General features: G+C 35.9%; 2 protein-coding genes across 10 annotated transcripts in view; one reads left to right on the top strand and one right to left on the bottom strand.

Moving 5' to 3' along the window:
• Window positions 1–10,996, top strand: part of LOC140799637 (pathogenesis-related homeodomain protein) — an 18,660-nt gene extending 7,664 nt beyond the window's left edge. Inside the window, exons 1-11 of one of the 2 annotated variants that reach the window (XM_073154024.1) lie at window positions 815–955; window positions 2,026–2,191; window positions 2,325–2,442; window positions 3,452–3,564; window positions 3,694–4,071; window positions 5,113–5,322; window positions 7,378–7,467; window positions 8,052–8,102; window positions 10,080–10,313; window positions 10,470–10,529; window positions 10,626–10,996. In XM_073154024.1, coding sequence (XP_073010125.1) covers window positions 894–955; window positions 2,026–2,191; window positions 2,325–2,442; window positions 3,452–3,564; window positions 3,694–4,071; window positions 5,113–5,322; window positions 7,378–7,467; window positions 8,052–8,102; window positions 10,080–10,313; window positions 10,470–10,529; window positions 10,626–10,934 — 1,791 coding nt within the window. In that variant the 5' untranslated portion in view covers window positions 815–893 and the 3' untranslated portion in view covers window positions 10,935–10,996. Of the gene's footprint in view, window positions 1–814; window positions 956–2,025; window positions 2,192–2,324; window positions 2,443–3,451; window positions 3,565–3,693; window positions 4,072–5,112; window positions 5,323–7,377; window positions 7,468–8,051; window positions 8,103–10,079; window positions 10,314–10,469; window positions 10,530–10,625 lie in introns of those variants that run through there. The other variant, XM_073154023.1, reaches the window with a different exon arrangement.
• On the bottom strand, window positions 10,550–27,772 carry LOC140799639 (uncharacterized). Of its 8 annotated transcripts, XM_073154027.1 has the most exons (9): window positions 27,591–27,730; window positions 24,343–25,673; window positions 21,108–21,168; window positions 20,918–21,033; window positions 15,466–15,556; window positions 14,072–14,119; window positions 12,389–12,473; window positions 10,695–10,776; window positions 10,550–10,607 (listed from the first exon to the last, which is right to left on the bottom strand). In XM_073154027.1, the coding sequence occupies exons 2-8, from the start codon at window positions 25,554–25,556 to the stop codon at window positions 10,769–10,771; spliced, it is 1,623 nt and encodes a 540-aa protein (XP_073010128.1). In that variant the 5' UTR covers window positions 25,557–25,673; window positions 27,591–27,730; the 3' UTR covers window positions 10,550–10,607; window positions 10,695–10,768. The 8 variants fall into 8 exon arrangements, with proteins under 8 accessions (XP_073010128.1, XP_073010133.1, XP_073010134.1 ...); XM_073154032.1 differs by lacking the exons at window positions 10,550–10,607; window positions 10,695–10,776 and having other exon boundaries at window positions 12,090–12,473; window positions 24,343–25,436; window positions 25,562–25,656; window positions 27,591–27,746; XM_073154033.1 differs by lacking the exons at window positions 10,550–10,607; window positions 10,695–10,776 and having other exon boundaries at window positions 12,090–12,473; window positions 24,343–25,433; window positions 25,562–25,656; window positions 27,591–27,732.

The raw sequence follows: 27,772 nt of genomic DNA, 5'->3' as shown, positions 1-27,772 counted from the left end.
AACCCGCCGCCTTATGTCCAACAGGACCACCGACGCTCTCCTCCACGGAGATCCTGGCCGCCCAGGCCCTTCAAGGGGTCACTGAGAGATGGCGGTGTCACTGGTGGCGCCGGACGAAGATCAGTAGCCGGCGACCTATTTGGTGCTGATACCATAATGTTTCAAAAGGGCTTTTGTATTTTTTTATTGATCTAATGACTTGGCTAATATAGCCTACAAGTCCACTTACAACATGATGGCCTATTCTCTCATAGGCTCTTATAAAATCAATAATCTCAACATATATCAACCCTCGCTGAGGATGTGTCCAAGCTGTACATGTCTCTAAGCTCAAGTTGATAGAGAATGGTGATTTTTAATCTTTAAATTCTAGCTCTTCCCTCAGGTCTGGCTAAAAATATTTTGAATGGTCCAAGACTTGAATCTGAATTAAAGGGGTAGAGGTTTCATATTTAATAGACAAATAGGTCTAATGGGATTTGAACTTAGGATCTTCTACTCCAATACCATTTAAACTCACCATCTTCTTTAAAAGCTCAAGTTATTATAGAATGGCAGTTTAAGATTTTATTCTAACATGCATATTATTTGGTATGGGTACCAACTGTACCAAGTTGGTATGTGCCATGTTTCTGGCTAACAGTCACATATGCCACAAGCTTGACAATTTTTGCTTTCTCTGTTTATGCAGTCAGTTATGACCTACTAGAGACTGCCTTTGAATGGCTTCTGTGTATTAAAGCCCTCCCTTTCTTGACTTGCCAAGGGAGGTTTCTTAATAGGTGGTTGAAAGCTTACATCCTCATGACGAGGTGGTCACAGTTCAAACTCATCAGAGAACAGCTTCCTATTGCTCAATAATCAACTATTCAACCTAATCAGAATTCAGCAGCATGTCTGTCGTATTCCTCCAGAGAATATTTTATTATCTATTCAACTTCTCAACTGAAAGCAGGTCCTTTTTTGTTTGCTTGAAGGTTCACTAATGCTTCGCGTTCTTGAATATTATTCTACATCCAACATCTGTCTCAACAGATATCATACTCTCGCAACTTCGAAATTCCCTTATTATTTTACAAGCTAAATATCTTGACATATAATATGCTAAATTTTCTTTCCTTTGGATTTATGCTAATTTACTAGTGATAAACACTCAAATCAATTCTCTGCCATACTGTCTTCAGACAAGTTGGTTAACAAAGTGATAGATTAAGTAGTTACATATAGGCGATTTCCATTTCTTTATCCTTATCCTAAAATTGATCTTTCCTTTAGTCTCATTCTTTCTCAATTCTTCGGCTCTCAATGCTCCTCTTCAGTGCTTTGTCTCACTAAGGCATGTATTTTCCTCTTCTTATGATGTTACTACTAACTAGTAACTACTTACTAGACTTCGTGCAAATATCAAAGATAAGAAAACAATTATTCCACACAGAAGGTTTCGTATGGAAAACCTTTAGACAAAATCTAGCAGCAGCAGGAAAATTAACCAAGAAATTTGAGTACATCAGCTATTGCAATTATCTACTGTTCCCTTCTAATTTATTTTTGTTCAATCTCTCTCTTTGTACCTTAAGCAATAAAACGAGTTCCAACAGTGGATCCTATTGTTCTTACTGATCTCTTATCCTTGCCCATCAGTTGGTTGTATCATTGATATCTGTGGTTTGATCAAATATGAGATTAGAGCAATCTGGCCCTACATTAGAAGCAATGTACATAGAAGATTATAAATAAACAGAATGTATGCTAAATCCGGTTGAATATCCAATTGTGGATGAATTTAAAAATAAAATTTCTTATTGTACCACAAATTTAAAATTATGCTTCTGCTGTTTATCTGGAGTGATTGGTAGACATTTTTGTGTATAAGCAGATCATGTTCAAATTAGTAGATTACTCTTTGTGCTCAGAGAAATGCTGGTTACTACTTTATGTAATCTCTCTTCCAGTTCTGTCTTTATTTGAATAACACAGGATAGTGATATAATCATGATAAATGCTAACAATTCCATAATATTACAGCCGAGAAAAAATCAAGCCAGAAAAGGAGCTGCAAAGAGCTGAAAAGCAGATATTAAAGTGTAAACTTGGTATCCGTGATGTTATTCATCAACTAGATTTGCTTAGTTCCATTGGAAGCATTGAAGACTCTGCGATTTATCCAGATGGGTCTGTCTCTCATGAACATGTATGTATAATTGTATACCTCATAATAATTGTAACTTTTCACTGTCGAGTGTCGTCTGTAGAAAAGTATGTTCTTTTAGAAAATTCCCAGAGAGGCTTGGAGAATTGTGACATTTATACGTGTCTTTTATTAGATCTTTTGTGCAAAATGCAAATCTCGTGAAGCTTTTCCAGATAATGACATTATACTATGTGATGGGACTTGCAACTGTGGTTTTCACCAGAAATGTTTGGAGCCTCCTTTAGAAAAAAGTAGGTAACTTATTTTTATATCTTGCAAATTGATCAATATTCTCCTGCATAGTATTTCATTTTTTTAGGACATCGATGCATAAAAATATATGCAAGTGTCTGTGTCTAATGTCCGAAACAGTGGGCTATTGTAATGTGGTTGTTGATGAGGCAACAAGCTTGAATATTTATTATACTACATGTCCTGAAGGTGGTAGAGAATTTGCTTCTTCAATATCTGACAACTTTCATATTAGAATAAGTGGGACAATGATAAAACTTTGGCTTGTTGACAAGTTCTGAGCTGGCGGTCTTATTTCATGCTATTGTAGGGTATAATTGAGGCTCAGCAGTTTTGTCCATGTGTATGAGGTTGTTTCTAGGAAGCTACTGTTAACCGGATGTGCCGGTGATTATTTTCAAAAGCCAGATTTTATGGCATGTCCTATTCAATCATCTGCACTCTTTTGTTATGGTCATTAATGTCCTGAAACACATGAAATTTGATTTAAATGCTGCTTGGCAAAACTAAACTGTCATAAGTCATTTATGTTATTAGGAGTTGAGAAGTAATTCATACTTTTAGCATGTGATGTATTAATGTGGGCTGACTGCCCAACTCCAAATAGTTGGAGTAGCAGTTGTTGTTGATGATAATAATGATGACAATGATGATGATGCATGGAGAGGGCCATGAACTGTTGATTCTATGTCTTAGGCATATAGTTTAAATTGAACTGTGATGAACGATTTCAGTTACTGATTTGAATGGGCCCAATGCTTTTGGAACCAAAATCTAGATGATTAATTTTTGTAAGGAGCATCAAGATTATTGCTACACAATAACATGCAATAAGATGCACATTGTTATTGTTTTATTTGTTGAAGTATGTCATGGGTAGATATTCCCCTCCCTTTTTCAATAAAAAAAATGATCTTGGAGATAGTGTAATGCTTATGCAGGTAGTGGTTATGAATTTTGATGTATGGAAGCTCTGATTGCAAAACTGACTTTAATCTGTTATCCCAGTTCCTCCTGGAGATCAAGGATGGTTCTGCAAATTTTGTGAGAGCAAGATGAAAATTCTAGAAGCTATTAATGCACATTTATGCACGAACTTCACATTGAACAGCACCTCAGAGGTAAGTAGTTACTTTTTCTGACAAATTGACGATTTTATCTGACATTTTGCTTGTGAAGATATTCCAAGAATAGAAAGAAAAGAAAATTCTTTTGAGTTCTTCCCATATATCTTTAGTGTTCTATAACAGGATATTTTCAAGGAAGCAACTGGACATCCTGATGTTGATAGTTCTTATCTTGATCCTGCTGAAGAGTGGCCATCTGAGGACTCTGCAGATGAAGATTATAACCCAGAAGTAAATGATAACAGGAACAGCAGAGCAAGCAGTGAAGATTATGTTTCTGGTGATTCTAGCATTTCAGGAAGCCAACTTTATTCATTGGATGAAGTTATGTCATATTATGAGTCCGATTCTCATAGTGACCCAGGAGGATTTTCTCATGTTAAACGTGACAGCGGTACAGATAATTCAATTGTAAACACTGAATTTGGCGAATGTAATGGTTGTGAGATTCTAAGCTACAGAAGGAAACACAGGGATGTTGATTACAGAAAACTTCATGATGTAAGTATCCTGAGCCCTCCAGACATATGTTTTCACTTTTCACAATTTATTACATATGTACTGTAAATAATACATAGATACATACAAGAAATATGTATATTCACTCATATATGCACAACTGTAATCATTAGCATGTTCAGTCTGAGTTTATTACTATGTCTTGTTTGTTGAAACTTGAAAGTACTTCTGATTGATTCCTGAAAGGTGGTGAATAGCAATTCCATGATGTGTGGTAAACCTTTTATTGGTATATTTACAACAATAACACTAACAACAAAGTCTTTAGTATTAGTCCATATCATCTAAAAGAGCATTTAATCATCTCCAAGAATATGAAACTGGTACTTGTATCACACTGAAGATCCACAACAGGTCAATTTCCTTTCAATTGTACATATTTTATTGTTGATCATGTGACTAATCACTTTCTTCTAGATGCAAGTTGCAGACATTAACTTTAAGATGCCAATTGGATAAGAATGTTGTATAATAGAACAAACATCATCCTCTAATGCTGCAATAAATGATACTTTGTCATTTGATGTCTCGAATATAGGGTTCCTTAAAAGTTCTCTAGAAGTCAGAGTGTCAGACCTTTTAAAATTTTCAAGTTTTGTAGCTCTCAGAAGCTGAACATGGAGAAGTACCGTAGACTCATATCATATGCTAAATCGTCGCTAATCAGCAAAATTGTTCCCACTTACACAAAGCCCCTACCAGATATGGGCATCTGAATGCATGAGGTTCCTGCCTGCACAAGGTTTAAGGACAGAGAATGTCTGCAGCCTTACCTTCATAGGTTGTCTCCAAGAATCGAACCCATGACCTCTTGGAAGTAAGGGGCATGCATTTCTAGATATGCGATGAGAATTTCATGAGGAGACCAGTTTTCCTCCTTATCTCCATATCAGCATAGATTTACAAGAAGACAGTGTCCACTAGTATTACTTGTTTTATTACCATTTTCAATTTTCCTGCACAACGTTACACTAAATAGTAGCAGACTAACAGTTTTACATTCTTTTTCATCACTCTTTGCAGGAAATGTTCGGAAAGGATTTTAGTGAAAGTGAACAACAAAGTGAGGATGAAGACTGGGGCCCTTATAGGAGAAAGCACAGAAGAATAGAATCATCTGCTGATCCTGGCTCAACTGATCCCGTGGAGGATGGATGTTCAAAGATGACATCATCTGACAAACTATTAAGTAACAAGAAATTACTTTTCAGGATTCCAGCTAGCGCAGTCAAGGTAAGTGGGTCTCCAAATGTTTGAAAGTTCTTTTCTTTCTGTATGCCAGCAGCCAGCAGCCAGCAGCCAGCAGCCAGCTTGCTGTTGGGTTTCCTATCCACTACTATTTTATGTCATCTGAAGAAAGACCTACAGACACCATGAAAATGTGGTATCTTAGATTAGAAAGTTAGTGTTTGGAGGTTGTAAGTAAGTCATGAGGCATGAGGCGTGAGGCCCATACTTGGAATATAAGCGATACTATGAATTTGTTACTTTAGTACCCCATCTGTTTATCACAAGCAGTGAAATGAAAGTGTTAGATGCAACTAGCAATACAAAGTGTCAAGTGAAAGCATTGTTTCAAAAATCAATCTCATTTCCTAGGCACATACCTTCTGTGAAGCCGTGAAGTATGCCTAGGCTTTTCTTAGGTACGGCTAGGTATCGAGTACAGTATCTTTTATGATGCTTCAGCAATGAGGTTGTTCCCAAATTGTAAACTCATTATAGATATTGCCGGAATTAACAAGATACCTCTCAATAGTTGCTTGTATTGGCAAGAGGGGAAAATTTAAAAAGGAATGGTGTCACACATGTGCCAAATGATGCTTATTGCCAGTAGTTAGCAGGTGAAATGGAACATCTTACTACCTGCTCTCTACATGCATGTGAGCTACTGGGACAACACATAATCAAATGAATAAAACCAAGGAGCAGTCAAACCTGTCAAATAGGATTCAGCAAGTTTCGCAATCAATGGAGTGAAGTTTTAATGAATCTTCATGTGTTCAGTAACTTATAATTGCATCATTACATGGTTGTGGTAACAAGATCTAATTTAAGAGGTTGCCTCAGGTGTTCTATTTTACTACATGGTAATCTGTCCATTTTTTTTTATTTTCTACTCATACCCTGCATCTAATTGCAATCTTTGTACAATTAAAGTAGACTAAGTGGTGTGAGTGTTGTTAGTGCTTGGAACTTCAGCTGTTAAATAATTATGCAGACAAAGACCTGATTGAAGAGGCAAGGAGGTTCTAAAGTTATACTGTTTAAGAAATGAAAGGTAGAAAGAGAATGACAGTGAATGCTGTAGATAAGGCCGAGAGTCTAGACACAGGGGACATATAGCAGATCATTTGTGTTTAATGTCAAGTTTTCCATTTGCTTCGAAAGTTAATAATGCTTCATGAATGCGAGGTTGACTTGTTTGATTGGAATGGTTCAGAAGATTGAATATCAATGCTGATTGTCATATGATGAAACTGATGATTTTACTTGCTACATGAGTATACAATCATATGGAGGTTTTCTCCAAATGGATTTTCCTCAGTTCTATTGTATCATAGGTTTCTAGTTGATGGTGGTCTCAGATCTGCATGGGAAGAAAGTGTGGGGAACTAGTGTGCCTATGAAACTTGTGTTGTGACTCCTTTTCTATCCAGCTAGCTTCACACGAAAGATTATCTTCAGAATAGAGGCATTGTTATCATGTCTACATGCTTCTTATGTTCTGAGAATGAAGAGAATGTTGAACATCTTTTTCTTCACTGTTCCTATGTCTGAGGTATTATATCAAAGTTTTCTCTGGGGAGTTGGGAGTGAAGAGACCTACCAAAAATCAACTAAAGGTTTTGGTGTGATTTGGAGTATTTTGAAATATTTCTAAAACAGTCGCCTGGATGGGGTATCAGATAATTTCAATCACCATACTGTTACATTTACTAGATATTTAAAGGAACTTTCTGGGCTTTGAAGAATTTGGGAACTGTTTTACGATCTTAAAAACTCTTATTATGATTCTAAAAAGTAAAAACTATCTCCTTTTCTGATTTTTCTTATTTATGTAATATTTAGGTTGATCTAATTTTACAATATATAGGGTGTCCCCCCATTTTCTCAGAAAGAAGGATGCTGCGATAAGGTGGCTAAGCTAAAAGATTAGATGATACTTGATAGTTATTTTTATGCATTTGAAGTTTTAGCTGGTTGCTATTGAATATGGAATTGCATAATATATTCTATGCCGAACTGCATACTAATATCAGCTTAATTTTGAATTTGCCACTTCAGGAGCTCCGTCAAGTTTTTGCCGAGAATGAACTTCCTTCAAGGACTGTCAAAGAAAACCTCTCAAAGAAATTGGGTCTTTCCTCTGAGAAGGTATACATAATTTTTTCTGAGATGGTTGCAAGAAATTATTATAATTTATATTTTTGCTAAAGATTATAAGAAATCATTTTGTTCTGCCAATGATTCTGATGTTTCATATGATACTCCTAGGTCCTGCCTTCTTAAGCAAAGTCATCTAGACTGTTACAATAATAAATTAACAATTCTAGAAGTTCGTATTGTATGCAAAACTGAATTATAGATGAAAAAATTTCTCCAGAAATTCATTCTTGTCAATCTTCACTGTAGTTTCAGACCCATGGCCCCAGGACTGGGTTTGCTTTCCTACGAATTACGATGGGCAGCAGGTGTCCTCTTCCATATCTTTGCTTTGTAACAAGTCCAGAAGACTAGTTATATAAATTTAGCAAGCAAAGGCAGGAAATTTGACAAAGACTCAACCTTTATTGGCGGAAAGGCCAAGACATATAACAGTTAATAGACAATAAGGATTAGGATTTATTATAGTCCATCCCAATGACACTCTTGTCAACTGTCAACTGTAATATGTGCTACTAGATAAGATCGCTGAAAATTCATCATATTAACTTAGAAATTCCATGTTTTGTTTACAGGTTAGCAAGTGGTTCAAGAATGCAAGATATGCTGCTCTTAAAATCAGAAAGGTCTGAAAAAAAATTTCATTCTCAAAATTGAATTTGTCATTCAAGAGTTTTATTCTCTTTATTTCTTATTTGTGATTGTTTCAGAATTATATGCAATTACATCAAAGGTGCTAATGTCAATTTCCCATATCAGGATTGACCACAAGTGATAAAAGTAAAAGCAGGAGAGAAAGGAGAACAAGTTGGTGAATATGGATTTAATAATCAAAAGAGAGTAGGGGAGACCTCAATAACTGTCTCACAAAAATTTAAAAACAAAGGACCTCAAACATTAATTTTAGTATTTCTCTCTCACATAAACTGTTTATAACAAACTTTATGTTATATTTTTTGCAAAAAGATTTCAACACTTTTTTAACCATCGTGTTTTGGATTTTTAAAAACTGAAACCTGCGGAAGAAAAAATTGAAAGAAATTTCTCTCAAGATGGACAAAAACTCATGTTGCTTGCAAACAAGGTCACTATTTCATAATCATGTGATGTACAAGTACACATTATGTGCAGTAAGCCAATGCTGTTATACATAAAAGATTCGATTTGCTCTTTAAACAAATACACTACAAATGAAAGGTGCACATTGCTGTTAAGACGTATGCAGTATGCGCTTCACATAAAGTAAACACATTGCAAAAGACAAAGTAACCATAATTGCAAGCAATGTGAATTTTGATCCATGTTTGCTGATGTGATTATTAAGTGATTAGCTTGCAAATTATTTGAAGGCACAACAATGGCTTCAAAGGTGTTAAAACATTTTCTAAAGTTTTGAGCCATTAGGTGTACCTTTGGATTGTAGAAAACTAATCCCATGGCCCATGATGGGGAGAGAGAAGTGTTCTCCTCTGGATTGGGTTTTTAGAGTTCAAGGTGTTCTTGATGATTATAAATGTGTTAATATCTTTTTGCAAAATTTTATTGAGACGGGGCTCAACTACTTTCACAATTTATAATTGTAGCTTGGGTGGCTAGTAGAAAGGTGGGCAGGTCGAGTCCTGAATTATTCTCATGCTGACGGTTGTCAAAAGTGACAAAGATGCAAAAGTAGAAACTGATTGTACTTCACTCTGTTGGTGCTAATACTTGCTTGGGATAAAACTCGTTTGAATAGAGCTCTACTGAAATTAAGACCAATCTCTAACATAACACCAGCCAGATTTTCACTCAGTCAATTACCATGGAGTTATGTTTAAGTACTCTTAGGACTCTGAACTCCTTGTGAGAGCACACAAGGAGCATTAAAAAGAGTAACAAACTTCAAGCTGCAACTAATTGTTATGCAACATGAAATGTTGGTACTTCTCATCCTCTATTTTAGCTATATTCTCTTTGCAAGCAATTAAGACCAATTGTCATGTTCTTTTCAGGCTTCTTTATGAAGCAACTGTTGCAAGTTCTCTCTACATTAATTTTGGCATCTTTGTTCTTATTTCTTCTTTTAATCTCTAAAGCTATGTAGTTGGCCCCCGACATGCCAGTAATCTATTTCTTGTGATATATTTAGAAGCTTTAGTGCTATATCTGTTACATTTCTCTGTAATACATGAGCTGAGCATAGAGTTGCTTTCAAATCCAGTTGTTTTAGCTTGGATTTTTCTTTTAATCTTTTCTGTAATATTAAAAAAGTGAAACTTTTCTTTAGCATTCTGGACATATTATGTAGATAATGGATTTCTTATTTCTTCCTCTAATCTCTAAAGCTATGTAGTTGTCCCCTACACGCCAGTAATTTATTTCTTGTGATATATTTAGAAGCTCCAGTGCTATATCTGTTAGATTTCTCTCTAATACATGGACTGAGCATAGAGTTTCTTTCAAATCCTGTTGTTTTAGCTTGGATTATTTTTCTATCTTTTCTGTATAATTAAATAAGTGAAACTTTTCTTTAGCATTCTGGACATATTATGTAGATAATGGATTCCACTATCTTCTGCTCTAATTAGAACAAACTTTGCTAATTCATATAGTGCTGATTACAGGGTAAATTAACCAGCCATGTTACTAATGTTAATAAAGGCTCAAGAGCAAGTGCTGGAGAAGCTGGATGTTCTGATTTGATGGACAATTCTTATTTCCTTCCCCTGTCAGAAATTATCCGTGTACCAAAACAGATGAGCAGAATTCTCCACAGAAAGAAACCAAAATCAGCGGGCAGCATTTTGAGGAAACAGCATAAAAGACCAGCTAATGCAAGACATGCTGACAAAATCCAGGTAAGAGCATCATTCTGGCCGTTGTTGAACACTTGTTCCATTCCCTTTTATGAGTTCACTTTTATTTCATCAAATATCTTTTTAATCCTTCACAACTACATATGTGGGTAATTTATTGTTGATTCTGATATTGCTGCACAACCCATTACGGAGCAGTGGCCCGTTACGTCAGTCAAACAGATCATGTTGAAAGAGCTTAGTCTACTGCATTCTCAGGTATAGTTCCCTTGATGGTGAAAACGAATTTGTCCGCTATATTCTTTGTAAATCCATTTCCCTGAGCTCAATCAGTATCTGCAATCCATTTAATAGGTGTGCACATCAATTATGAATACCGCCCGCCACAAGAGATGGTTGGGTAGTCGAAGAAGACATTCTTACCTGAAGAAAGCAGATGAGGCCAAGGAAAGCTCTGATCCTCAGCAGCTAGACAAAGTGATTGATAAGGATTCGCTTTACGTTTCTGTGATTGAAAGTCTTAGCAGTCTCCAGAATAGGCTTCAAAACTTACAGGAGGCATTGTTATCATGCAAAGATACTGATCATATATCAACTGAAACCTACTCACTGGACAAAAGAGTTATGTATGTGCCCTTTGCAGAAGTAAAGGAGAAGGCATAAATTATTATTTTTTCCTTCTTTTAATCGAGTATCAATAGAGGTTACCAATCTTTTATTCTGAAGGTTGTTCTTCACTACTAGTGCAAACTGAAACTTTTGATCTCATTTGTCTCGTTTATTTTATTTTATTTTATTCCCCTCTTGTTCTTCTTTTTTTACTCGTTTCATATGACCTCTTGTGAAAGGTAACACCTCTCAAAACTCTCAAACAAACAAAAGAGGTGAGTACCTCTGCCTTTAAAAAAGACTCTTATACTCTGGAAATATTATCTTGAACCAAATATTTTCTTTCCCTTTTGTTGAAAATACTCGCAATATCCTTGCAGAATAGGATATGCTCATGGTGATTTGATCGAAAATTTGGAAGGATAGGAACTCACAAATTATTATTTTTTTAATAAAAATTAATAAAAAAGAAGCAATCACTCCAACTGGATTCTATATGAATTTAGTCTCTTTGGTGAAGATAGGAATTTTCTACCCATTGAAAGCTACTCTCTTTTTTTCTTCTTTTCTCAAAGGGAAATGCTTTGTCATTTACTAAGATGTCCATTATGGCAACATATAGAACTAACTAATTGGTTTAGAAAATAACTACCACTATTCCATGTAGTGATCCACATTACATATAAATATCCAGAGAAATTTATCCAGTGTAAAAAAATAGATCCACACTGCAGATAAAAAGCCTACACTGTCTGTATAAGTTTACATTACATTTTGATATGCAGAAAATTTTGATCCACATTACATAGTAAAAAAATCCACTGTATGATAAATAAATAAAAAAAACCCCACACTTTTCCCATAAAAAATTACACAATTAAAAATTAATTAGAATATTATTTATGTATTAATACTCCTTTCTAACCACCAAGGGCTCTTTTGGTATAAAATTCTTCACTTTACATTCAATTTAATATCATATCAGGTATAATTATTACACATTATACTAGCTTACAACTAAGCACCATAATAACTTGTATCGGTATAACCTCTTATGCAAGTACAATAAAGCTATACTAGCAAAGAAGTTATTCCACAAGTGAACTCCCCCTAATACTATGCACGAAATAGAAACCGATCCAAAAACCAACTGAATAGAGAAATTAGCACGAATCTTGAGATACCAGGATAAAAGAAGAGACAAAAAGATCGCTCAAAAGATGCTGAATTTCTGGATTTTTGTTCGATTGTTTCAACAAAAAGAGTCAATTATGAATTAGGCGTCTTGAGATGAATGTAACTTTCCCAAAGCAGTTGGTCAAAACTGGGCATAGAAGCATATATATATTATATATGTCACTATGCGTCCAATATTTGTATGCTTGCAATTACTCATCTAGAAATGGATTGCTCAAAAATACAAAGAAGATTATGGAATAAGTGCATGCTCATTAATGATACAACTCATTGTACAGGATGCACGGCAAGTTGATGTGATTAATCATCACCTTTGATCGTCTCAGAATCATTGCTTGGCACAACTTTTTTAGATTGACCTAGTTTCCGCTTGTTATCAGATAGCCGTGGCCTTAGCTGCATGTCATACAATTCATTAACTGAGTAATTGAATGCCCTTGATATCAGGGAAAAAAATAACTTCAAAGAACGCAGGATTCTTTAAAACTCAAAAGGCTAATTTATATATTTCTATTGATAATGATGAGTTTTTTTTTTTTGCAAAAGAAAAAAGATTCCTGTTAGCTTAACTTCTAGCTAGCCTGACATATAAGTAACCAAGATCTACCATTGATGACTGCTCAGCAATGTACCAAACAGCAATCACAGTAGGTAAAAAGAAAATCTCTCAAGCAAAACTTTTGATCTACTTAATGGAACTTTGGTTGTAGAAGAAGAAACTCTCTAGAACAAAGTGAAACATATCAATCAGGACCTTAATGACATTCATAGGAATAGGCAAGTTGAACCATGGATGGCCGTGCCGGTTGACACACCCCGTGCCAACTGGCATTTGCTATGCCAGTAGTGGCACTATACTTGGCACGGACTGTGTCAGCGTACCAACGGCACACCCCAGTGTTGAGCTGTGCCGATTATTGTGCCATGTGGAGACTTTTTTAAAAATTTTCTTTTTTATTTTTATCAATTATTATCAAATCAATTGATTATTTAAAAGGCTTGGATAAAATTGATAATGATGAGACTAGAGATGATATTGATGGTGATGATAAGACTCAGTCAAGTGGCGGTAACGATGAGATAAGACATGCGTCCCTACTACACAACCTTCTTAAAAAATTAATGAAGATTTTGAATCTATAGGTAACAGGACATTATGAGAGGTGCACCCACAGGATGATATGAGTTCATCATCATTGCCATCATATCAATCACTCACCAGAGCTACAACACCCTAATTACACTCTATATCCACAATCTACATATGTTTATGGTGTGTCTCGGTGCCGGTGCCAGTGCCGGTCACACCTATATATGTTCAATATATACATCATATCATAGAAAAATTAGAAAATTCCTATTTGTATGATAACTATGTGAGACGTTTCAATAAGTAATACTATCAATGAATTAATTTTGAAGAATATCGACAGTATTTAATGCAACATTCTCATGATATTCTTGTGCCGGCAAATAAAGTATTTAATCCTCCTTATCATTCTATGTTCAAATAGATATTAGTTTTAATTACTAAATTATTATCAATTAATATTATATGTTCAATTTTATTATAGAGTGTTCAATTATTAATATTAGTTCTAATGAATATATTCAATCATATTATGTGTTGAATAATATTTATATTTAACTGTTACTTTGTTTTTAATAAAATAGGTCATTTATAAAAATAATCTAAAGATAAAATATTATAATGTAGGTTTTAATACATATATTTAAACCAAAAACTAAAGATTGACATACCAAAAATTCAAAAACATCTCTAAATATCCTAAAATTTTTATTAAAAATACTATAAATGTATGTCAATAGCACGTAAGGGCATGCTGATGGTGACATGGCACGGCACGTGCCATTAGCACAGTCATCGTTGAGTTGAACAAAGCATATTGACAAAATAAAAAGTTCAAACTATGCCATAACGAAAATTATAACTAATAGAAGCTTCAGAAGGGGATGCTTGACAATTGACATACCATCTCTATATATTTTAAATGCTTCAGAACAACTTCAGTATCAAGCTCCTACAACAAAATTTAAGACCATATCAGTACATGATCATAGAGGTACATAAATGCAATAGATGGTGTACTTCATAATCCAGTGGTATGCATTCAGATCTGAAGGTCAGATATAATTAAATATTCTATGACTACCTACTACTTGTACTTCCATAATGCTATACTATACTTAAAATTGTGGTTACCTTTAATTGGTCTGTACTAGTATTTTGCCTAGTTTCAATGGCGAAAGTTACTTTAATGTAATAGAATTAACCTTAAGTAATTCTCTACTTGGACAATCTTACTTTGACATAAAGGGAGTGTTAAGTGTACCAATAACTAACTATTCTAAATATTCTTTTCTAAAGCTAGTGAGAAAGAAGAGAGACAAGAAAGAAGAAAATTGTGGCATTCAAACTGACTATCTATTGTTGGAATTTGATGCTAAATCTTGAATTCTCCATTATAAAGGTAAGTTTTTTTTTCTCATATGTGCTTTGACACAAGTAATTATTTATAAAAAAAATTCAGGTTATAAACAGATTTTTGTGTGTTATAAATAGATTTTTTCGTGTTATGAATGGTTTATTTGGGTTATCGTATCATAAACGAGTAATTTGGGTTATCGTGTCAAAAATGGATTACCATGTCATAAACATGTCGGTAGATCGAGTCATAAACGAGTTAACGGATTGAGGTAATAAATATAAATATAACCCATTTAATAATCAGATACCTGTTTACGACCCGAACCTAATTAGACTCGACTAAAAGCTGAATTATCGTGGGTTATTAGGTCAACTTTTGCCACCTCTACACCTTCATAAGAATATAATGAAATGATCAACGTTTGCAAGTGCTATAGTACCTTAAGTGTTGTTGTTTGATCTTCTAAGGTTAAGAGTAAAAAACTCATATGCATACATGTTATATAGTTAAAATCAAATGCTTTTTGTTCACAAATAGTTCGCTAAATGGGGATACAAATATCTTGAACACTTCTAGACGTAAAAATAAAATAAAAAAAACTGTGAATTCAAAATTATGTCTGGGAATCAAAGAGAACATAGGAAGGGACAGGATGGGTAAACTTGAAACAAACCTTCAAACATGAAGAAAATCGAAGTGAATGGCCATAACAGTGAACTTAGCATCAATAGAGATAATCAAGAAGCAGGAAAAGTTCATAGTAATCCAACCACGATCATGACCTATGGTCTGGTATATGCACAACAATGCTAGAGACAGTCTGACAAAGTGGTTTAAACCAGAAAATACTTCATTCTATCCAAATAAGTGATTATAAACAAAACATATCTCATTTAAGACGTGTATATCTTTAGACGAAAATAAAATTGAAATTTTACCTGTGGAACTGCACAGTCTGCATGAATTGGATCCCAAAGCATAGCACAGGAACAATCCCAGTCATCACTTTGAACTACAAAAAGAGGTGCCCTGCAATGGAACAAGAACACACGAAATCTAGTCAAGACCATTAATAATCTGTATATTAAATTTTTAACAGGCATATACATCAAAATATTAACCAGTCAAAAAGTTAAACTGCCTGCATGTATATTGATATTCTAGCTGCTGTTGGCAATTTGATAGTTAAAAAGAAAAGTTGTAGCCTAGCCTAGTTTTTTCCAAATAAAATGAAAAAGTTTAGGACAGAAGCTTCATGGAACAAAAGTCCTTATCCACAAACTCAAATAGATAACAATAGTTATTACTATCCCAAAGGTTATGTCTCTATATGTAGTTGCCAGAATATAAGGCTATAAAGAGAAGTATAGGGAGAGTTATGAGTTCCAACGCTCTTGTGCTCACACCCTCTCTAGCTGCATCTAAGAAGCCCCTTGATCCACCATCCCCTCCAAATGAAGTAAATGCACATGTGCCTGGGTTGTAAATGCTACTACTCTTACTGGTGATTTTTTTGAAGGTCACGCCTGTCCTAAGGTGGTCCCAGCAGAAGCATCTGCTCCTCAAGATTCGGCCTCTTTTTCTAGCGTATTCTGGAGGAGAAATCGTCACCCTTGCCTACCTCTTGGGCCCAGCTGTGTAAGAGCTCACATTCTTCCGCTACCAGAATCTCGAGTCCTAATACTATGTGCAGTTCAGTCTTCCAGCGCTTAAAGTCTGTCTCCAAGCTCTGTAAATTTGGAGCTAGTGCGTCTAAGCTCCAGTCGTGAGGAATGGCGGTTAAGCTTTCTCAGAAAGTTCTTGGGGCGTCCCCCACCTTTGGCTTACTTAATCAAGGAAACCACTCGATGGTGGAAGCTAGTGGGGACACTTTAGGTGATCGACATGGCAACGAGTTTTTTTTACATTTAAGTTCAGCTATGAGGAAAATATGCTTAATGTTTTCAATGGAGGCCCTTGGACATATGTATGGTTCTAAATTGATTCCCCGGTGCCCAAAATTTCTAGCCTCCGAGGGAGGACATCTGCTCTACTTCGATATAAGTTCAGTTCCTGGGCTTGCCGAATGAATACTAGCCTCATGATCTTCTCCTTGATGTGGCTTCCTATATAGGGCGACCTCTACAAGTTGATGCTTTTACTTTGGCTCGGTCAAGAGACCATTTTGCATGGATTTGTATCAAAACCGATTTATCAACTCCTCTCAAACAATTCATGGAGGTTGGCCCGCTAAGAGGAAAAAATAGAACTTTCAGGCAGTTGCTTATGAAAATCTCCTGATGGTTTGCTTCTGTTGTGGCCGGATTAAGCGTAATTTGTTCATTTGTGTTGTTTCGACAAGTTTCTCCACTGTGGAGGGTGGTGTTGGTATGGGTGGATCAGCCCAAACCACGCCCTTGCTAGCTGATTCGGTCTCTCAGTGTCCACTTTGCATGCTTTTGGACCTTGAATCAAGATTCAAAAGAAGGTTTGTCATCCACGTCTCCCAGGAGAGTCCTCTGGATTTGCCAAGGGCAATGGTCAGACCCTGCTAGGTTCTTCGCAGTCGGATTGAATTTTTAACCTCTTGAAGACCTCCCTACTTTCAAAAGGGAAGACATTTCTTTGGTTGGTTGTTTTTAACAGACTCCATACTTGGAAGCATCCTTGCTCGAAAAAGATTCCTCGATACCTTAGTGTATCCATTGTGCGAGGATACCCTTGAGACCCTCGACCATCTTCTCCGTTCTGACTACCCAAGGCCCTTTTGTGACTCCTCGCCTGTCTTGGGCTTGGCCTCTCTGCGACCTCTCTATGACTATTGGTCTTCTTCAATGCTTCCAAATCTCTGCTAGGAAGATTTAGAGGCCGCCATAAAAGGTTCCTCGACTCCTTAACAAAGATCTATCGGTTCTTCTCCTTCCAAAGGAGCCACCAAAATAAACCAAGGAGTTGGTTAGTTGCTAATTGAGATGGTCTCGCCCTTCCTCCTCCCTCCCTATTTTTCCCTTCTCTTGTACTTGTTTACTAAATAAATTTAACTAGGCACTACCCAACCTTCTCAATAAAAAAATAAAAAAGACCCTTCCAGCTTTGGCCAAATAATTTTATATCTTGATTTTTGAAAAGCATATGCTATATGTGGGTTGGTCGAGCCACGACACAACAATAGTGTATCTATTTGGTAAGCAATTTTTGCAAATGTAGTCTAGAAATTAAAAATAAAATTCACACCACAGTGTGCTGTCTTAATGGAAATCTCCACAAGAAGAATGATATTTCATCATATATAATTACCCAAATAACTTGATAAATCAGCATTTGTAGCAAATATGATAAGTTGATCAAACTTAAAAGATGTCGACAATAAATAAATAGATTCATTGACTCAGGAAGATAAAGGAACATACAAAACTTTTGTACAATCAAATTTAATCAAGGACATATTAACATAATAAAGATCATAATGATGTTTGAAATAACCTAATGCAAGAAAGAAATATATTCCAATTATGAAACAATGAATTACAAACTCAATTGGAATACTAACATATATAATAATATTGAAGTGTCCAAGTAGACAGTCAAATAGATTTTCATGATTAGCAAACTTATATCTATCAATAGTGTGGGCAATAGTGGCTTGCGTACTCATTATCTCATAGTTGATTGTGCCTGGAGGTCAAGGGAATGTATGCGCTTCTTAAAAATATTGACTTGCATAGGCTGCGGCAAGCAAGTTAGGTAGACAACTTAACTAAAAGTTCAACTGCTTAATATCAAGGTTCCAAGTATCAGAATCGGGATCAGGATCGGCCGTCTGAAAAAACGATACGTATCGGCCATATCGGCGGTATCGACAGTATCGACCGTTCGTATCGGCCTGTATTTTAAAATAATTTTTAAAATACAGAATTTTTTTAATTTTTTAGAAAAATAGTAATAAGATATAAATATAAATTATTCATATATAAAGTCTAAAAACTAAAAAATAAATACTATTTTCTCAATTTCTATTTCTCTCCCTTTCTACCACTCACTCTCTCTCTCCCACACAAATTAAAAAAATTCTTACCTTCTCTCCCTTAACTCTCTTTTTTATCAAACTCTCTCTCTCTCAGTAACTCTCTCTTATTAAACTCTCTCCCACTAACTCTCTCTTATCAAACTCTCTCCCTAATTAACTATCTCTCCTACTAAATCTCTCTCTAATTAACTATCTCTCCTACTAACTCTCTCCCTTAAAAACTCTCCCTCTCCCTCACCGACTACCACCTATTTCCCTCTTTAACATAGTTTTTTAGTTTTTATTTTCTCTCAATGTCTCTCTCTCTCTTTCCCTCTCTCTTGCTCCATCTCTCTCTCTCTCTCTTTCTCTCTCTTTCCCTCTCTTTCTCTCTTTCTTTTTCCTTTCTTTCTCTCTTACCCATGCTCGTCTCGGGCAGGATCGGCCGATACCCGACCGAAACCAATCAATAGATTGGTTTCGGCCAAGATCGGGATCAGCTACGGCTGATAAGTGGGATCGGCCGAAACTAGGAACCATGCTTAATATGATGCTTGCATCCTTGCAACTTCAAGTTTGAATTAGCTTACTGAAGATTCAAGCATGCTATTATTGAATGTGAAATCCCTTTCTTTTTATTCTCTGGAGCTTTCATAGGTAAACTCTAAATTTATAACTGACTTTTCTCATTTCCAACTTTATGTATGCGGTGTCTAAACGCAGATGGCATATGCACTAAATACACTTGTATGTACAGTCCTCTAGTTATGTGCTATATGGTGTATGTATCATCATTCTGGTTTATGTGCTATATGTCCCTCACATGCATGCATGGCATGGCAAAATGACAATCTAAGTTATGTAGAACCTCCGATACAAAGATGATGTAAAACCATGGATGGTTGTGCCATGGCACGGTGCGGCATGACACGCAGCACTTGCCAGAGAGAGAAAAAGAGGAGGGAGACTAGATGAAGCTCTCCGGTACAATGGGTGATGACGGCGGCGACAAAAGCTCAACAGCGAGCGGATTGCTGCTAGGAGGGGCGTCGTGCGGCACCCCTCGTGCCACATGCCGATACGCCGCCGGCACGGCCTTCATTGTGTAAGATGACCATAGCACACTTGCAACCATTTTGATAGGCCTTTAAGATAGATCTGGACTTCCAGCCTCAAAAAATCTGATGCTGCAGCCATGATTTGATCAGCTATATCATTGGAGACAGAGATAGACAGACAAAGGTAGTCCAGACAAAGGATTCAGAGAGTTAATGAATGGGGGCACGTAGGTCAAATCATTAGAAAGGCTCAGGACTTAGTGCTGGCTTGGTGTATGTGGGTCTAGTAGTCAATCAGAATGAAAGATGTGTATCTGATTCAATTTATACCATGATCACCAAACTCCTGCAGCCACAAGGCTGACTGGAGGGAGGGGATGCAGCTGGCCAGATCTAAACAGATCCACTCAATCTGGTTGGGGATGACATAGATGGCTAGAGGACAGGAACAAAAAAGGAGAAAATAAAGAGAAGGGGAGTAGAAAAGGCACGCCAAACTCAGATAAGGAGTCAGTCAGTGAGAAATTCTGACCACAGCATTAAATCCAATAACTGTAGGAACAGGCCACTTTAAGACCTTTAATTTCCTTTGTATCAAAATACTCTGGTTAGCATCAGACCATCATATGCATTGTTAAATAATCCAAAATTGACTAATATCCTGAATTTGGAACAAACAATCTAGAAACAACCTCAAGAGAACGACCAAGTATCCAATCTAGCAACAAGCTCAAGAGAATGAAATAATACAAACCTTCTCTGATCATCTTATTTATTCTTATCTGCTGGTATAAGGAGCCAAAAGGAAACATTCAACACAATCAAACTGAAACCATACTGGGTAGATGACCCAAAGAAGTATAGGGAAGTCTAGAAGGAGATGGTCAGCATAGATTAGATCTCACGAGACACACCCATTATTACTACAAAAAACACCTGCCTTGGAACCAATTACACATAAAGGTAGGACGATGTGTGCCAATAGAAATTTCTGGAAAATGTATTATGAGTCTGACTTGCACAAAAACGAGGTACTTCAAACATATCAAAGACTTAGCATACTAATCATCTTATGAATAGATTATTTTGCTTCTTTTGTGATGTAATCCTTCTTTAAAGGTTACGAATACCACTTTCTGTAGAAAATAAACCATTCCAATCAACAAATTAGCATGAATCTATGCTGCACGAGCAAATCAAATACCATGCTACCTTCATCATAACCTGACAAATTGAGAAGTGTAAGGTTGCATAGCATAACCTAATCAGCAATTATGTTTAAACTAGAAAGAACAAAAAAGAACATAAAAGAAATCCCATGTAAGTGTGCCTCATGCTAGACATCACCTGCGCCACTTCCCACAAATAGTCCCTTCATCATCATCACTTGTATAAATTAAGTCTTGACATTGAACCCAATTTCCAATAGATGTTACTTTGGCAGGCTTGCTGTATTTCCAACACTGGAAAATTTGAAAAATGCTAAGATGAAGTCCAGATTTCAACAAAAGCTATCACAATAAATTTCTGTACTTACATCCATTGTAGCACATTGAGCAGGATCCAGTTTGGAGGGTTCTGAAAAATAATCAGAATCACTGCATTCAAGAGACATACATTAACCACAAATCTAAGAGAAAAGACTGGTCAAAGCATAAGTAAAAGAAGGGAAAAAATATAATAAGTGATGAATGTAATTCTTCAACCAAAAGAAATGAGAGATCCTTACACATTAAGTTACCCGATTAATTCAGTTGAAAATTATGCGATCTTACAGGTGTAGCAAAACGAAATTAGAGACTATATTCATTTCAACTCCATAATCCTTGCTTTTCATGGATCTAAGTTTCGTCCTAGTTGATTTGTATCAGCAAACAGGTCTGCTTTCATGAGGAACGGTTCAAAGCTAGGTCTGCAATGATGGTAGGCCACATGTCACCCATTTAATGTCATTTCAGCTAAAATCAAAAGGGCTTTTTATGAATTGTCTTAAGCCATTACCAGACATGGGTTGGAACAAGCTCAAATCTCATCTCAATTATCAACTGAAACTTGTTTACTGTCATAATATAAAGACCTGTGACTCATCTCAATGGGTGCCTTCTCTCCAAAGGCACCCATTGCTTTTCCTAGATCTGACATTGCCAGCTCTATCTCAATCTGACACAAACCAATCCTGTGAATTGATAATTACTCAGGATCGGGACAAGAGATAGATTGTTTTTGGTGCATTAAATGTGCATAAAGATTACAATTCTCCCGCTACATAAATCTATGAATTACGCATTGTGGATTTCACATATATATCTGCTACTACGTATTTAGATCTGCATTATTCCACACCTATATAGAAAATATATGGATGTCTTCTCTTCATTAATTTCCCTCCACCAGTTTTGCATATTATCCCAGAATATGCATGTCCAATCTACTTTCAATATCTGTATGTTAAAAGCAGTATTATCACAAAAAAAAGGATGAACCATCATTTATTATTAGCATGAGTATTTTTGTCAAAAAATAGTGTCTTTGAATTGGGCATGCAGACAAAACTAAAAAATTACATCTCAAATTGAAAATTTAGTGGACTTTTGTACATATTTCTCTTTTTCTCCTAAGGATTTCTTATTTCGGCACTCCACCTTTGAAATATTTTAGGATTAAATACATTTTACCTCCCATTTACTAATACTAAAAATAACTTTGTTCTCCTGTACTAAAAAAAATCTTAAATCAGTTTTATACTTATAAATAAAGTGAGACTGTTAAATTTCTTGTCCAACTTAACTGAAAATATATAAATTACTAAAATACCCGTAACTCACTTCGCTTTAACTCCACCCTTACCGAAAACCACCCAGATACTCCTCCCTCTCCATCATACTCCTCTCTCTCTATTGAGAGAAAGGAGAAAGACGAAAGGAGGAAGTTGGTGACGAGCAGAGTGGAGAGAGGTGAGAAAGAAAGAGAGATTTTTTTTATTATCAGGGATAAGGAAGAAGATGAGAATATTTTGGTTCATAAAATATAATAAAAAATTGAGGATAAAACAAATTGTGAAAATTATTTGTGCCATTTTCATTAAGTTGGAAAAAAAATTTAGCATTCTCACTTTAGTTATAAGTATAAAGACTGATTTGAGAAATTTTTTATTAAAGAGGGGTAAAACAAGACATAAATCAAGGGGTACCGAATATTTTAATAATAGAATGTCATGTCAACCATGATGACACTATGCTGGCAAGAATAAATTGAGACTATGCCAATGAATTACCCATGGATTGTCATGTCGGTGAATTATCAACACTGATACAGGGAGAGTATCTCGATACTCCCAGATACCCATGTGAATGTTTGCCATTAGAAATTGAGCATATCTTACTTTAAACAAACTTAATTTCATGTCATTTTCATCCGTTTTGATATCTTTTTGTATGTTGAAACTTGATCTATATAAATTATATTTCAAATTAGAGAAATCAAAGAAAAATTTCGGTTGTCCCCAAATTATTTGCCCCAACTTAGAAGATCCAAGAAAAATTAGGGAAAATTATGGGATTAAACTCTAATTGCACTTTTTTAAGGACTATTATTTAGTTCCTAAAACCTATTTTAAGTCCCTTGAAAGTTTTTAAAATTATTTTCAACTATTTTCAGCATGTCAAGACTAATGGCACACTAGCTCAGCAAGCCTAATGTGTCAAGCCAAGGTCGGCAGCATGCCCCTATCGCACTGGAACGGCAATCATTGATTGCCAACACTTATGTGATAGTTAAACTGAATAAAGCTAGTGATGTAAGACAATAATTTTCAGTTCCCTAATGTAGCGTCTTTGACAATAAAGTATAGTAGGAGTACTTATCTTTAAAGTCAAAGTTCCAAGTATCGAAATCATGATCGGGATCGGCCATCCAAAACATCGATATGTATTGGTTGTATCGATAGTATCGATCGTTCGTATCGATTTGTATTTTAAAATAATTTTTAAAATACATAAAAATTCTAAAAATTTTAAATAATAATAATAATAGATATAAAAATAAATTATTCATATATAAATCTAAAAATAAGTATTATTTTCTTAATTTTTATCTCTCTCTACCACTCACTCTCTCTCCCTCTCATACACCAAATAAAACAAAAATTCTTACTCTCTCTCTCTTATTAACTTTGTTCCTACCTCTCTCCCACTACCACTTCCTCTCCCTCACCGACACTCCCCTCTCTCATTAACTCTCTCTCCTTCTTCGTTTCTCTCTCCTCTCTCTCTCTCCCACTAACTCTTCCTCTCCCTCACCGACTCTCTTTTATCTCGACCTCTCCCTTTCCGATTCTTCTACAGTGATGCTTCTCTAACGAGCTCCGACGAGGTATTTTCTCTTTTTCCGACTCAAAACAGATTGGTTATTGGCAAATACCAGGCCGAAACCAGTCATTGCCCAGGATTAGGATCGGCTAAAATTTAGAACTATGTTTAAAGTATATCTTTGATAGATAACTTGCTACTACTCAAGGCAAAATAATAAAGTCTGATATGCAAAAAGATGTAGCATGTTTATGAAAAAGAATGCTAGACTAAAGAAAAAAAGAAGAGAAAAAAATTTCAATTACCAACAAAAGCATCAAACAAGGATAAGTATAAAGCTTGAATTTTACGATAAAGAACTAAAAAAATGGAGCTATATCTACTAGATTGACAAGTTCTAAGATACTCATTACCATGGACCTCAAGGTTCTTCTAACAGAAAAGAGAGGTGTTGGTGAAACATACCCAGAAAATGGACCAGACCATTCAGGAACTTCTGCTTGGAAAGCTCTACCAATACGAACACCAGACGTATATGGTTGATCGTCTCTTAGCATAAATAATATTGGACCTAGATCTCCATAAGATGTTCTTTTACTTTGATAAGAATTTTCGCCCACGGCATAGCATGAAATCACTGGTCTACTTTTGGAACACGGCTGACAGCACCATTCATCAGCTGGCAGATTTCTAAATCTAGGATCACAACAAGAGACATGAAATGCTTCCTCACAAAGGTCGCAAATAAACATCTTTAATGGATTTCCCAGAATACCACAGATTTTGCACGGTTTGAAGGATTTTGAATCACCACTACCAAGGACTTTTAAAGAAGCACATTCCCTGCTATTTGATACAGCTCCAAGCAGGCCATGACTTTTGAGTACAAAAATGCACAACTCTTTTTCTGAGGTAAACTCCTCCGGTGGCTTAGGAAAGGCAATACTGGAAGAGGAGCACTCACTAGAATCCTCCACCCCATTCTTTAACTTATCCGAAGGATGACCAATATTTTCTCTTGGTGACAAGTACCTGTCATTTGCAACAGATATGTTTTCTGACGCATGTTGGAAAGATCTAGCTGATTTTAAAGGTTGTTTATCTTCTGCATGATTGGTTATAGTATCTGCTCTAGCATCATCCACCTGAAAGCTAGTAGTGGTGGACCGATCCTGTGGATGGTCTTGATCATAAAGTGATAGAGATCCATCATCCAAGGTACAATGGAAGCCTCGAGTAATATTTTTGTCATGATGTTCCAGCAGTAATAAATTATGGTCTTCGGAACTTATGCTAGAGTAACAGCCCGCACTTTCTTTAGAATATTCAAATGTGGTATCTTCAGATAAGAGAGCAACACCATTCTGTTGCAACTTCCTTCGCTTGTAGACATAGCCATCCTGCTTAGGTACTGAACTGGTGCACATATCATTGACAGCTGATATATCAGAACAGGTGGACATGTACACATCTTTGCAACTAAATTTCTTTTCTTCACTTCCAGTAGCTGTACATTTCCTGCATCTTGCTTGACAACGCTCATCACATTTGGAAGACTTCTGCCAAGTTTTAGCAAAGTGAGACCAATCATATGATGGGTCCATGTTCTCTTCTTTTGCATGGTTAGAAAAAGGCATTACTGTGCTGATAGTATCAGGAAGAGAGCTCTGGATCAACATGTCACCTGTTCTGAAATTAGATTTAGTCTCAGCTAGGTTGACATCTGCTATCGCATGTTCCAGGGGTATGCTTTAAACGGGGAAATGAGCAAGGAGCTATCTGAGAGTAACAATAACCTGGAATATGTTAAAAAAACCAGAAAAGTATATTGAGTAAATGTTAACTAGAGGTAAAATCAGAATTCCGGATATCAAAGTGGCCCACAAGGATAAAATGAAGATATGTGTTATTACGTGGGCAAACAATAGAAATTCAAATCAGAAATCAGTATCACAGCTGTTTTGCTTCACCCTGCAAATGAGTGATTGATCACTTTGTGGTACAACCACTAATTCCATCATTGAAAGGACAAGGAAGACAGTTTATAGAATGCATCGTCCCAGAATATGGTCAGCACATGATGAAGCATAGGCATGGACATGGACATGGGGAAGAAAAACAAAGAGATATGAACACATATAGGATACGGCACTAATAAATTTATAAATAAATTATATATACAGATATATAGTTTATTAATACATTTAAAAGAATAAAGCGCTAACCTATAAGGAAAATACACAAGCAACTAACTCAGCAATTCCATAAAAATAACTACTAGTTCAGCAGAATCAGCACATGAGTTTATGTGGCCTTAGAATGAAAAAACATGCCGACATGGGGAAAAAGATAAGAAGTCACCTAGATCACCGCCCAATGAGAAAATTAGAGTCTCAATGAATTTCTTTTTCAGCCTCTAATTACCCTTTATAGCACGGCTATATAGATAAGAGAGGGGAGTTGATGAGAATTAGGTTTTCATTTTCTTTTCATTAATTTTATTTTCAAATATACTTTTAGCTAAAATTCATATTTATTCTAGAGTGTCCTATTTAATTAAAACTCCTAAATTCCAAGAAATTTGACTGTTATCTCGTTTATAGACAAGTTTTGTTAGAATTTGGTTGATATTTAAGTTAAAAGAGTCATAGTTTAATTATAGATTAGATTAGGCATGATTTAAATAAGTCTTACCTGTGATTTCATTTAATCTCCTCATTTCTATCTACAATGGGAGTCCCAAAAAATGAAGAGATAAAAATCATGAAAATTAAAATTTATCATTCCTGCGGAGTGCGGACCATTCCATGTTATCCCCTTTACTTGGATATTCTTCTTCCCTCACAATTTAGGAGGGTTTAATCTGCCTTCACCGACAACTTGGTGGGTTTGATCTTCCTTCCCCCATGTGACTTGATCGGTAATCTTCTATCTTTTCTATCTAGCTAGCTATTCCAGTATGAAAAGAGTACTTGGAGGCAAAAAAAATTCAGAGACCGTGGATCTATGTACCTCGTGTTTTCTCATCCCTGAGGCCACATCAGGAGGATAATCTACCAAGCTTTGGAGGAAAGAAGATTAACCCACTTAAATTGCGGGAGAGGAGAAAGTCTACCTCAATTGTGGAGGGACAAAGAAAGCATGGAATCCAAATGGAGGAGGGCAAGAGATAAACATTGAATCCTCCAAAACAACAATAATTTCAATTGTCCATGATTTCTATCATTATTTTCGGAATTTCAATTACAGACGAGGATATTATATCAAATCGCAACTTGAATATCATCTTTTCTAATTTAATCTATAATCAAATTAGCAATCTTTTAACTTAAGTGGTGCTTGTTTGGGGGTGTGCCACCTTCAATCTGACAAAGTAACAACCAAATCTCTTAGGAGTTTTAACTAATTAGGACACTCTAAAAAAATCTCAATTTTAGCTAAAAATACATCAGAAATAATAAAATTTAATGAAAATCTAATTCCTATCATGAGGTCCTAGAATTTGTTGCAAGGCTCAATAAGTTTGCCTTAACTAATTAGAACGTAAAAACCAATGACTACTAGATCTTCTCTCCCTCAGTATCACTCCCCTTCTCCACCCAGTTTGCAGCCTCTGTCGAAGGGGCGATCGAGCGGAGAGGACCTGCCTAGCTACCGCCGAAGGATGCCGACGTGGTACTGCCCCTACATACAAGAGACAGAGACAGAGTTACCTTTCCCTTCGTCACCACCCTTCGTCCCCGAGAATGCCACCCGCCATCTCAGCCTTCGTCTCGAGAGAAGGAGATCGCCGCGGGGATTAGATTTAGGGCTTCGGGCTTCGTACAGTGAGAGAGAGAGAGGGGTCTTCTTTTTTTTCCTTTTTTTTTCATTTTGTCCCTTAGAGAGGGTCCTC

This window comes from Typha latifolia, chromosome 13 (genome assembly GCF_019914945.1).
Source record: "Typha latifolia isolate L0001 chromosome 13, TyphaL0001v2, whole genome shotgun sequence".
Lineage (NCBI taxonomy): Eukaryota > Viridiplantae > Streptophyta > Magnoliopsida > Poales > Typhaceae > Typha > Typha latifolia.
Note: the sequence above shows the minus strand (reverse complement) of the source record. Positions and strands in the feature narration are given on the sequence as shown.

Bases quoted from the DNA above. Each gene is read 5' to 3' on its own strand.
- LOC140799639 (XM_073154026.1), bottom strand. From the start codon at position 25,556: ATGTTGATCCAGAGCTCTCTTCCTGATACTATCAGCACAGTAATGCCT. The intron at 21,169-24,342 runs GTATGTTTCACC...TCTTGAATGCAG, and splicing joins TGGTCTGGTCCATTTTCTGG to TGATTCTGATTATTTTTCAG. The intron at 21,034-21,107 runs GTAAGTACAGAA...CAAATTTTCCAG, and splicing joins CTCAATGTGCTACAATGGAT to TGTTGGAAATACAGCAAGCC.